This window comes from Chelonia mydas, chromosome 7, assembly GCF_015237465.2.
Source record: "Chelonia mydas isolate rCheMyd1 chromosome 7, rCheMyd1.pri.v2, whole genome shotgun sequence".
NCBI lineage: Eukaryota > Metazoa > Chordata > Testudines > Cheloniidae > Chelonia > Chelonia mydas.
In genome coordinates, this window is record NC_057853.1 from 82,916,106 (window position 1) to 82,928,393 (window position 12,288).

General features: G+C 45.0%; 1 protein-coding gene across 1 annotated transcript; it reads left to right on the forward strand.

Annotated features, from left to right (window-relative positions):
• Positions 1–225: 225 nt before the first annotated feature.
• LOC102942580 (steroidogenic acute regulatory protein, mitochondrial) lies at positions 226–12,288 on the forward strand. Its single transcript, XM_007054691.3, has 7 exons — positions 226–322; positions 2,399–2,521; positions 3,881–4,026; positions 4,948–5,106; positions 7,790–7,974; positions 8,987–9,080; positions 11,060–12,288. The coding sequence occupies exons 1-7, from the start codon at positions 259–261 to the stop codon at positions 11,159–11,161; spliced, it is 873 nt and encodes a 290-aa protein (XP_007054753.3). The 5' UTR covers positions 226–258; the 3' UTR covers positions 11,162–12,288.

Below are 12,288 nucleotides of genomic sequence, written 5' to 3' on the forward strand. Positions count from 1 at the left end.
AATGAGTCTGACTGTCCAAAACCAAGGGAAAGTGCTGACCGTAAAATGCTTAAACAAAAGCAGTGATTTCTCATGGGTGCCTCTCTCCGGCCCCTCCCTCTGGTTGCCTTGTCCTTGGATGCTCCTCATTCCCAGCTGCTTTCTAGAAGCATGGTCCATATCATCAGGTGTTGTCCTTCAAAATCACTATAAAGGCATGATTTAGTGCCATTGTCAGCTTTTACACTGAATACAAGAGGCAGCAGACACCTCCACACCATGTTGTCAGCAACTTTCAAACTGTGCTGTGGGATCTCACATGAGCACCTCCGAAAGATGACTGGTAAGCAGAACTCTCCTTGGTCTATAAAGCAGAGCATACAATATACTGTAAATATATTCCTCCATGTAGTGTCAACCATGGAAAAGTGTTGTCCTCTGAATAACTGGTGTGATTCTACAGGACAGCCACAATAAATCGCTATGTCCTATACAGTGGACGCTCTCAGTAGCACAGAAAATAGCATCAGTCACCACTCTACAGATAAAATATATATGTATATATTTATATAGACATACAGTCAGACAGACACATTTATAAACAGGCATATATATGGTGCATATATTCCTATTTTGCTATATCATGTTTAGGAACGGTCAGATTTTAATCTGTAAATGCTGCTAATTGTTCTTTCCCTTTATGCAAAAAAAATAGCATAAAAATGGGATCATTAATAATCAACATATATAGGGAGGGAAAGTTGAAAACACATGGAACCAAATCCTGAGACCATTTATATCAGCTGAGGATCTGAACCATAGGATATGTTGCATTGGTAGACAACAGGTACCTTCTTTGCTAGCAGACCTAACAACAAATCATTACATATTCTCATGGTCAAAAATTATGACTTGGTTCCTGAATTTATTACATTCAGAATAAACAACATTATTAGTATCTTGGAGAGGAACGGTAGTTCCTGCTAGTGCAAAAAAATCAACTTAGAAATATCTGGAAATAAACATTGGCATCCACTGAAATTTATCATCAAAAATCAGATCCTTCCAAACCAGATTTTTGATGCCAGGGAACAATTCATTCTGATGCCCATGAATCAGATTTCTCCCAACATAGTGTTTCTTGCTGCACTGTTCTGCAGAGAGACCCTGTTCTATGATACAGGGATCCTTTTTGCTGCAGTCAAGTGCAGTGTATTACAATAGGATGCAGGGGGAGGGTGTGTTTTGAAGCAGATATTACTGATTTATCACAGAGGTGCAGAACTGCAGCGAGACAGGGCTACAATGATGTGCAGCAGCTCAGTGAAATATGATGCAACATCCTGGGATTAAAAAAGTGTACTGTGCTCAACATTTTAACTGTGGCTTTCATTAATTTATGTTTTAGACAGGAAAATGTTAGAGAAAACTGAAAAAGGCAAACTCCCCTCATTCCTCTACTGGAATGTTTTTGACACCCAAGGTCAAATGGAAGTCACGGGCTTGATGCAGGAATTACTGGATGAGTTTCTAAGGCCTGTGTTATTCAGGAGGCGAGATTAGATGATCTTAATGGCCTTAAATTCTACACCTCTGTACATCTGATTCTTTTCTGCAAGCTACCAGCGGTGTGATGTCATTAGAAATTTTCACCATACTGCTTAAGTGTCCCTCATTTTGTGGGATGATACTTATTTTAATCCCCAAATTACCTACATTCCACACAAATTTGATGTCCCCTTACCTTTATTATTGAAAACTGTTTACATTAAACTAAAAGTATAATGAATACTGATGTTATAAAAAGACCATTTACCCTGATGGAGGCAATCCCACAGCATTTGAAGTTTCCTCTCTGAATATTTGGTTCATGCTCCTTATTTTGGGCCATCATCACAAACTTGGCTTTGACAGTTCATGAGGCCAACACACACCTTACTGAGAGGAGTCCTGCTAGATCAGATTGAAAAATCGGAACATTTCTCATGAAAATTTTCCTGTAAACTTTATCCCTGTTTGCATGAAAAATTTTGAAACTCACCACTTTTCTGCCAGGTAAAGATGCCTTTTTTACTGAAAAAATTTGAAACTTTTTGGTCATCTCTACAGTTCCAGGCAATTTTCTGGCAGTTCACCAGATTCTTCCCTCTCCAGACAGTTGATTGCTACTCTACCATGGCTGGAAAAACCACCTGTTATGAGGCAAGAGGTTTCTTTACTTTTATTTTCCAACTAAAATAAACTAACGCATAAGGCAGTGAAGTGCCTTGCCCAAAAGCCATCCACGGTCATCCAGTGAGCGAGTGAATCTAATTAGTGTTCTCTTTGCTCTCAGACCTTTGCCCCAATCTCCAGGCCAATGTGCCTCCTTACTGAATATGATACATTTTAGCAGCTGTCTATGTTTGTCCCCCTGTAGGTTTGAAGAGAATGGCTCTCTCAGCTATTGGGCATGACACAAGAGGACTCATGTCAAAAGGATCTCACTGCCTGTCTTCTACAGTTCCTGATTATATTCAGAGGATAATGTGGGAGGACCCTGGTAAGAGTTCTGTTTATCACAGATGCTTGAATGTTGCATGTCCTAAGAAATCTTCCATAGGTGGTTCCTCCTGCAGCTGGCACAGCCTGTGTGTGCTACCTGCAAACCCCTGGATGGATGGATGTGTATTACGACTGTCCTGAATGTGACTGATCTATAACCAGAGGTAGTGCTATACTGCAGAGAACACAGAATTAATGTTATTCTCATCATATGAGAGGTCTCAATACCTTGAATAATTCATAACCATCTCAGTATTGGCTAGCGGCCAGACTTTCGTCTAACCAATGGTATATTCATCCTGAGACTTGTAAGAGAGACCAAATGAACTCGTCACAAAATGAAATCCAAAAAGACTTGTAGTAAAGGTTGAGTCCAGTCAACAGTGTTTTGTAATATCTAAACAGTGTTTTTAGGCCCATCTAATAATTACCCAAAGATTTGCAGATGGGAACTACCTGTCCTGTTCTTTTGAACCATTCATTGGAGAGGCAATGTGGTATATGTAACACTACTAAATAGTCCCCATCTGCATTCAGTTTCTATCACATTACTGGTGGGAACTAGTTTTAAGTGCAATTTTTAAAAAATACTTTTCAGCAAGTCAGCTCATAGCTAGTAAGTGCCTCCTGCAAATGGTTTTGATTTTATCCAGTTGTGCCCCATCTCTATTGACCAATACAACCATGGTCACTGAAGATGTTTTTACACATCGCACTTAAAAACAGTTTCATATAATGGTAAAAACTGATGTAGATGCAGGTGCCTATATGTCAACACTGGGCTTTTGAGAGCCGTTGTCCAAGTGAGGCTGTTGTAGACAAGGCTTTTCATTTTGTTTTATATACGTGGCTTGATTTCAGGAAAATTTTGTTCTAGTGTGGTGGAATGATGCTACCTCAAGTGTTTGGGCCAATCAGCATATTGGCGATAGATTATTTGGATATTAATGCTATTGCTTAAAAAGTCACCTGTTTAAATGGTTTTCTACTTTAAAGATATTTTATTCTGCAGTTGTGATGCCATGACCATGACTCATAGCCTTCTGACATCAACAATGGGAAAACTGACTTAAATGGCTAGCTGGCAATGGGATGTTGCTCTGTACGTTATATTGGAGAGGGCCCCCCAAGCAAAGATGTTCGGGTCTGGACTTCTCCAAAGTCAGAGACGATTCAGATCTATCTTCTTATAGGGCTGGTCCTGAGCTGAGAGGCCCATCAGTGCACACTGTAATTCCACACACAACTCATAAAACAGCAGATCTATTGTGTATCTTTATCAAAGGCCAGAGTATATAGGCAAAGTAGGGAGGCTTTTGAACATACATGAACAAGTACTTTGCGCTTGCTCCTGTAGCTGTGGGTCAAGAACATGGCTCTGATGTTAACTCCAGCTGGTTTTCAAACATGGAGCTTTCCTATGTGAATCAAGGAGAAGCCACCCTGCGTGGAGCTTTAGGGATACTGCAACGGCAAGATGGCTGGCAGACAGAAACCTACCAGGTACAGTCTTTGCACTTGTTGCCTTTGTTACTCTAGTAGTCCAAAAAAGTTTCATGCTGAGAAAATCTTGGGGGATGAGGAAGGGCTAGATGGAATTTATCACTTCCTCTTATTATTGTTAATAACGATCTCTAGCAATGCCCTCCCCCATAGAGCCCCTTTCAAGATTAAAAGGCCAGTGTCAAAACAGCAATGTCAAAATGTCTATCACATTTCCACCTGCCTGTGCATGGAAAGGACTATGGGTGAATTAGTTTGAGAGGCTAGAGGGCTGTGTGTGTGAGAGAGAGAGAAAGGGTGTGACTGCCAGGGCATATGGTATGAATGAAGATACAGAAAAGCAGGTAGATAACAGGAGGGCTTATAGGAAACTATTCTACATTATGGTCAATGTAAAAGGAAACAGGTGCAACTTCTAACAGACAATTGGCTAAGTACACGCACGAATACATTAAACAAATAGACAAGATGAAAAGGCTTTGAGGGGAAGTCAGTCAATCATAGTCCCCGAGAAAGTTCAGAATGTTTATGCTACAAAATTAACAGACACCAACTCATGTCTGTGTTCTGGTTTTTGTTATTTATGTGCTTATATAGTAAGACCTTTAGAAGGATAGTTTCCTTTAGCTAGAGAGGAAACAGCAAGCACAGAATGAACCTCTGGTGGTGAATATTTTATAAATAAATAGTAGTGACATGATTTAAAGATAATGACTTTCATCTATAAAACAAATGGTGATGAAAAAGGACCAAAATCATTTATTAGAAAGGCCCATTATGTCAGTGAATGAGTCAGTGCCAAACTGTGCGTGACCTGGCAGGGAGTGCGGGCAGGCTAACTGATATAGGCCTGAGTCCTGATTCCAGCACACCTACATCATTGTGATTAGGATTACCCTGCCATGTGTTCTTTCACCCCAGGGAAAAGGAGAGTTGGTGCTGAGTACAGTTCTTCCTAGGCTTGGCAAAGTCTTCCGAATGGAGGCGGTGCTGGGCGTTCCAGTGGACCAGCTATACTATGAACTGTTTGAGAAGCTGGAGCAAATGCCTGAGTGGAATCCTACCCTTAGTCGAGTAAAGGTAAATGGAGAGATGGGTCTGGGCATTCTACAGCCTCCAGTTTCTCATCTGCTACTGCTTTGCCTGCTCACAAATCTCTCCCAAAGCCTCCTGCAGTTATTTATTTACATTTATATAAATGCTCTCAGGACCCTTGACAGAACTTGAAAAAAAACCACAGCCAAAATAAATACCCAAATATAGCTAAAGTGCAGCAGTGTCCTTCAGCATAACCCTCCAGCAGCAAACCAGGCTACTCAGGAGCTCAAATCCCCTCTTCCCGCTAAGTAATTCCCCATTTATGACAGCTTCCCACCCACACTCCCCTCCATTTCCAGTGCCTGGATAAAGAGCTGAACTTTACAGCATGGCCTGAAGGTCAGCAGGCTGGGGTTATTTCAGGCCAAGGGGAAGGGTGAATTCTAATGCCATGGGGCCATTGTCAAGAATACCCTGCCAGCAGTCCCTTTGTGTATTGTATATGCCAGTGGGGCTTCAGCTCCAGCTCCTCTGCTGATCTCCGCTGTGACAGTATGTCACAGGGAAAGAGGTGGTCTCTCCGATAGGTAGGACCTAAGCCATTTAGGGCTTTGTAGGTCAAAACCAAACTCTTCAAACCTTACTTAAAAATTCACAAGCCAATACTGATAGTGGAGGTCCGATCGAATATACTTGTGATAAGAGTCTCCACCTACCAGCTAGACCTAGGCTCACAGGAACCTATGTAGGATCTTAGAAGAGAGAACTGTATTGAATGTCAATGCCATTCCCTGAAAGTGCAGGATATAATCCCACAGACAAAATTGCACAGAAGGACTCAGGCTATTTAGAAGAGGTAGAGCCTATTACATACAACTATTGCACCTTGCTGAGAACATGGACCTCAAACTAAATGCAGTAAAAGAGCAGGTGTTAAAGTGGGGCATGGAGTTCTGATTCAAGTAAATCTTAAAATATATGCTAGTGTGAGTGAGAGCACGGGAGGGCTTTTTGTTTTGGATACCATATTCATCAAGAAAGAGGAAGTAAAACAATTTCCTTGGGCACCTTGATTGTAGGAAACTTATACTGATCATTGTCAAATATATTAGTGACTGGTCCAGGAGACCAGAGATGGAACTCAGAACAGGGGTGTCATCCTCTCATTGTTTGATCAGCTGTTAGATATTTGCACTGGGTCACAGCAAACAGTAAACTGGAAGAGTTTAATTTTTATACAGAAACAAGCTGCTGCCTTTATGCCCCCATGCAGACATCAGTGTGCAGAGTTTCTTTATAAGACCATCAAGTAAAGTGACCATGAACTAATGCACAGATAATGCTAATTAACTGAGTGAAATGAATGTATGTGCTGAGTCATTTAATGAAGTCCATGTAAATCACAAAGTTCAAGTCAGAGATGTACAGTGGAAACCTATTGGAATGCTGACAGCCACTTGGATAATTAAACTGATTGTACAAAGTTCTTTGAAAGGGTCTTCAACAATAAAATAGAGAAACACACCTCCTCTCCCCACCCCAAACACAATAGAGGGTTGGGTTCTTAATAGGAGGTCAAGTACCTAATCAGAAGTAAAAGAAATAACTAGTCAGAGCAGAAACAGCCTTTTCCCATTGGCTAACAGACTGCAGATCTGACCATTCCTACCCTGGGGTGTTTTCCCAGAAATGTTCTGTTCTTCTCAGGACCGAAGACTGCTAGTAATGCTGCTGTACTGCAGTGGGGGGCATGGCACTGGGAATAGATTTTGAGTGCATTGCATCTTAGAATTAAGTCTCTCTAGTTTGTTTTGATTTGGCCTCTAATTCCTGCTCTCCTGAGTTTAGTAACTTGCTAGTCAGAGATCAACATTACCTCTGCTGCATTACACCTCAGGGCACATCCCTGGCTAGCTTCTACACAGGCTAGTGGAGTCACACTGTATTTTCTAATCAGTACATTCTGTCTCTTTCAGCTTAGCTTCCACACTAGTATTAGAAACACTCCCCACCCCTTTAAAGGAAGTAATCGTATTAGAGAAGTACCTAACCCATAAACTGTTGCTAGCTAATAACATTTCTTCTTAGGTCAACAGGACTAACTACTTCTTACAGCTTATCACTCCTAATAGTGGTTAACCCAAGTTCCTAGGGGCAAATCCCCCTTATACTGTACTGGGAGGATTATTTAATTATCCGCAGCTGGTCAAGCTCTCCCACCCTGCCAGTCCCTGCACTTAGCGCTTGCAGCTGTGATCTTTCCTCTGCTGAGGAAGATAGTGTTAACCCCAACCTGCCAAGTCTTGGTACAGGTTGATACTTTCCCAATCATGCATTAAGCCTATATATGCAAGGAAGGAACAAGGTTCTAAATGGGGCATGAAGTCCAGCCTTTGCTCCTGTAGATATGCCTTGATCATAGCAGCTTTGGAAAAAAATGGGGAGGGATGGTTAGAACATTCCACCTCTACTACTCAAAGATGTACCAAGAATACATTTAAAGGTGGGTTTCCACAGCTGTGGAAAGGTGCCAGCAAGGAGAACAAGCATTTGTTTTGCAAAACCATTAGTGCCTTTAAGGGAACAAAATGGCCAGTTGGTTCATGGGCTGTTGTCACCCCCTATGCTTGTTTGGAAGGGGACCAGGTTTTCCAGACTGTTTGGTTGTTACAGTTTCCCTTCCAATAATTTCTATTCAGTTCTTTGGTTTGTGTCCTTGCTAAAGATCCTTCAAAGAATTGGGAAGGATACCCTGTTGACTCACGAGATCACTGCTCAGTGCCCTGGAAACCTCATTGGCCAAAGGGACTTTGTCAGTGTACGGCACTGCTGGAAGAAGGAGACAACTGTGTATCTGGTTGGCACTGCAACCCACTCCGAGTTCATGCCCATGCAAAAGGGGCAAGTCAGGTGAAGGCTCTGAATGTTAACAGGAATCTGTGCATGCATTATTTTAGCATGTGTGTTGTGCACTCAAGAGGTACATCTTCCCTATAAGGGTGTGTGTGTGTGTGTGTGTGAGAGCACGAATACACAATTTCAGTGGAATACAAATATGTTCAGCACAACACACATCTAGGGCCACACAGAAACCACTCTTCTGAACAGTTAGCACCTAGCAACCGCAAGGCAGGTAAGGCGTTAAATAATTGAGCTTTTACATTTTATTTTTAACAAGGCACCGTTACAAGTGAAGATCCCAGCCTTCTTTTGGGCCCATCACAAACCCAGTGCACAGATAGACACCAGTATTCATCTCTAATCAGGAGATCTGCAACAGAATAAGGTGCAGCTCAGGAATGTGATATCTTGGTAGAAGGGGCAGGACTGGAACGATAGGGTCTGATGCAGATTAGGCCTTAGGTGCATTAGATGGGCTGTATAGAGTGCTCTGCCTGGTTTCTAGCCTACATCGCTGGTACACTCCATTATTTTCATGAGCTCTAAATCCACTTACAAAGTATGGGCCTGACACTACAATAACATCTGTACAGGCATTCCCATGTGGCCACGCAGAGACACATTAGCTGCAGGGGTCTGCCTGCACAGAGGTCATGGAAGGACCGGGCCTAGGAATCTAAAATGAAATGTGACTATGGGTGATGCCTATTAAGATGAGAGCTGATACCTGTACAGTTCAATGGCTAGTCAAACTTCTTTCCCCAGGAAGAACTACCCATCCGTGGCATTATTATCAGACCTCAATCCATGTACTTTCAATCTATTTGTATTTAATTGATGCACAATTGGCTCAGTCCAGTAAGAAGGGATGTCATGGAGAGCTTGTAAGCAGGTTTCGATGTGAGCAGATGTGTTAATCCAAACCTGAGATGGCTAGAGCTACTTTAGTGTCCAAGTCAGAAGGTTCAGTTGGTCTCCCTTCAGAAAGAAACTAAATTCCTTTTTCTCCCCGAACTGCCAGGGCTGAGTCTGGGTTGAGCTGCATTGTTCTGCAACCACTGGAAGGTGACCGATGTCAGACTCGCTTCACCTGGCTCCTGAGCATGGACCTCAAGGCAAGTTCATGCTGCCTTGCTAGGATATATGACCCCTTTGCTATTGCCACAAGTCGCCACATGCCGCCTGTGGGAGGGAGACGTGCAGTATAAGGAGGACTGGAAGGCAATGATCCTTTCTGGGAGCTGGGGAATGGATTGCTGTAAAATAATAGCCAGGCACTGACTTTGCGCTCCTTAGCATGGTTTGTCATCACATTAATACTGGTAGCTAGCCAAGCTGTATATACTCTCAGGAGCCCCCAGGATGGGTGCATTCTCTTTTCCTTTGCTTCAGGGAAGGAATGCACAGTGCAAGCTGACACAGTACTCCTGGGGGAATTCTGCACCACTGCACATGTGCAAAATGTATGTTCCCTGCAGATTTCTTTGCTTCCCCACAGAAAAATGACTTTCTGACAGGGAACCAAAGGGAAGCCACAAAAGCAGTCTTGCAACCTTCCCCAGCAGTACGTTTCGGGTGGCCAGGGCAGCCAGCGGAGAGGTAAATCACTGTGGGGCACAGAGCGGGACTGGGGAAGATCCGGCTGGTGGCTCCTACTCTGCACCGGGCTCAGCTGCTTGTCCCAGCTGGGCTGGGGAGGACAGGATTTGTTCTTCCCCTGTATGGCATCCGGGGCGGGGTCAGACCCTCCCCCAGCTGTAGGAAGCTCTGCAAACTCCCCCCCCCCCCGCCCCCCCCCCCCCCCCACCCATGCTTTCTGCACCCATCACTCCTTAGGTGCAGGGGGGCAGGGGCTCACTGTACAGGGAGCTGCTCCCGCATCCGCCCAATCCCTGTGCATCCAGACCTCCTTATACCCAGACCCTCCTGATGAGCTTCACCCCCCTGCACCCAGAGCCCCACTCCCCCCGCACCTCCCCAATGAGCCACCCATACCCAGATCCCCACCCTCCTGAGCCCCAACCTGCTACACCTGAATTTCCCCACCCCACTGAGCTCCACTCCCCCAGCATCTCGACCCCCTCACTGAGTCCCCCCCACCCAGGCCCCCCTGCTGAGCTCTATTCCCCCCCCACATAACCCCACCGCTGAGCCCCAAACACCTTCACCCAGACCCCCCTGCAGAGTCCCATTATCATTGCACTCAGAACCCCCCAACAAGCCCCTGCGCATCCAGATCCACCCTGCACCCAGATCCCCCACTGAGCTGTCCGCACCCAGCTTCTCCCACACAGAACTCTCTCAACCCACACCTGAATCCCCCCACACTAAGCCCCTCCACACTTGGCTCCTACCTTGCTGAGCCTGCCTGCCAGCACACACCTGGTGCACCTGGCATGGAGAGGCAGGGCCCTGGGGTGTTTCTGGGGCAGGCCTGGTCCTTGCACTGTGTCAGGGTCAGGTGTAATCTCATTGCTGAGTCCGTTTCCCCGGGGGGAGAGAGGGGGAAGGAGCTGCACAGTGATCTCCTGATCTCCCACCTCTGTGCAGCCAGTGGCCTGTGCTCCCCAGTGCCATGCTGGAGCCTCCACATTTATTTGATGGATAAAATTTGCAAAATTTTGCAGAATTTTAACATATTGTGCGCAGAATTTTTATTTTTTTGCCCGAGTTGTGCCGTGTGGGCAGGATTCACCCCTGTGCTGACACTGGGGCAGGAACTGAGAGGAGGCATCTTACACCTCCATTGTTCAGACTAGCTCGAATTGCCAGGCCACAGGATAACCTCAGGTCTCTGTCCTTGTCTCCTCTAGTCCAACCTAGTATGACCCCTGCCCCCGGGGCTACTGCAGTGGGTATACAAAGCTGACACAGCCAGTCTGTACCTGCAAAGTGTCCCCCTCCCTCTGATCCACACATCCCCCACTCTGGGGACATTCCCCAGAAGAGACTCCAGGCTGCCAGACTCCAGAATTTGCACCTACATGGATGGAGTCACTCCAGCCACTCTCTCCAAAACTGAGCTGAGGCTGGCAAATTCGTTGCACTGAAATCTTCAGCCCTGCTTATTTAAAGATGTTTTGTTTTTTTTAAGGGATGGATCCCCAAGTCCATTATCAACCGTGTCATACCTCAGTCTCAAGTGGACTTTATCAGACACCTACGCCGGCACCTTTCCACCACAGCACACCCCTGAGCTTCTGGGAGGATGGACTCTCTCACAGCACAAGGCTGCCATAAAGGGAGAAGGAGGCTGCAGGAAACAAGGGCTAGGCCTGTGCCTTTCATGTTTACTTAAACGCTGCTACAGCCAACGCGGCATTACAACTGGAGATCGGCTGAAAAGCAAAATTCTCATCCTGACGTGAAACACCCCAAAGCTTGGAGGGTGTGCAGCTGCAGCGCATGGGCTGCATTGTAGGGCTAGGGCCTATAGGGATGGTTTGGGCTTCTCTCTACTTACGTCTTTCTCCACCACTTTTCTGTCCAGAGCTGGACTGGGCAGTGTCCACAGCAGCCAGCAACATACAAGTTGTGATCTGGGTAGCTTGTAACACTAACAGGAGCTCAGTTAGGGGCTGTTGTGCTGTGTCCGGAAGTGTGGGGATGTCACTGAAATAATCTCTGCTCCCTAGCACTACATTCTGCCCAAATGACAAGGCACTTGCCTCCAGAGCCTAAGGACTACGCCTAACTGTGAGCTCACCCCTTCCTGTACTAGAACAGTAATATGGTGTCTGGCTCCCTCTAGTGGTAAGTCAGCTCCTACCACAGGACCTACAAGATATTTTATACTTTTTCATATTAACTTCTGTTCGACGTTTATGAAGCAGGGTTTGTTTCTCTGCTTTAGTCTGTTGCCAGTTTCATCTGACACTGAAACACTTGGGTGCTGGTCTTTGGCTTGAACTGGTCAGTCACCTTTTCTTTAGAAAGTTGAAACTCATTTTTATTTTTCTCTAATTTGATGGTACCAGATATTAAGAGGGAAGCTTCAATCCCCAGAGCCCTAGGCCCTGTCTTGACTGGCAAAAAGGGTGTGTTTTTCAAACACGTTAGCCTGTGTCTTGACGGAACTTTCCAGTCTTATTAAGCTAACACATTTGAAGCCATGTTAGCAGGCTGTGCAGTAGCCAAGGATGTAGTCAAGGTTAAAACAGGGCCAGGTAACATGGCTTCAGACATTCGAGCCTAGGTCTTGATGGGGCTCTCCAATCATGTTAAGCCAAGTTGAATGAGGTAAGACAGTTTTTGTCCATCAGGGCAGAGCCCTGATAATTAAACTGTACAGAGAAGAGGGATAGAATTGCAGTGAGTTACAAA

What these genes read in the sequence shown, in the direction of transcription:
- LOC102942580 (XM_007054691.3), top strand. Translation starts at nt 259, where the DNA reads ATGTTGTCAGCAACTTTCAAACTGTGCTGTGGGATCTCACATGAGCAC. An exon ending in CTACCCTTAGTCGAGTAAAG is followed by an intron (nt 5,107 to 7,789) that starts GTAAATGGAGAG and finishes TCCTTGCTAAAG; the next exon opens with ATCCTTCAAAGAATTGGGAA. An exon ending in ATGCAAAAGGGGCAAGTCAG is followed by an intron (nt 7,975 to 8,986) that starts GTGAAGGCTCTG and finishes CCGAACTGCCAG; the next exon opens with GGCTGAGTCTGGGTTGAGCT.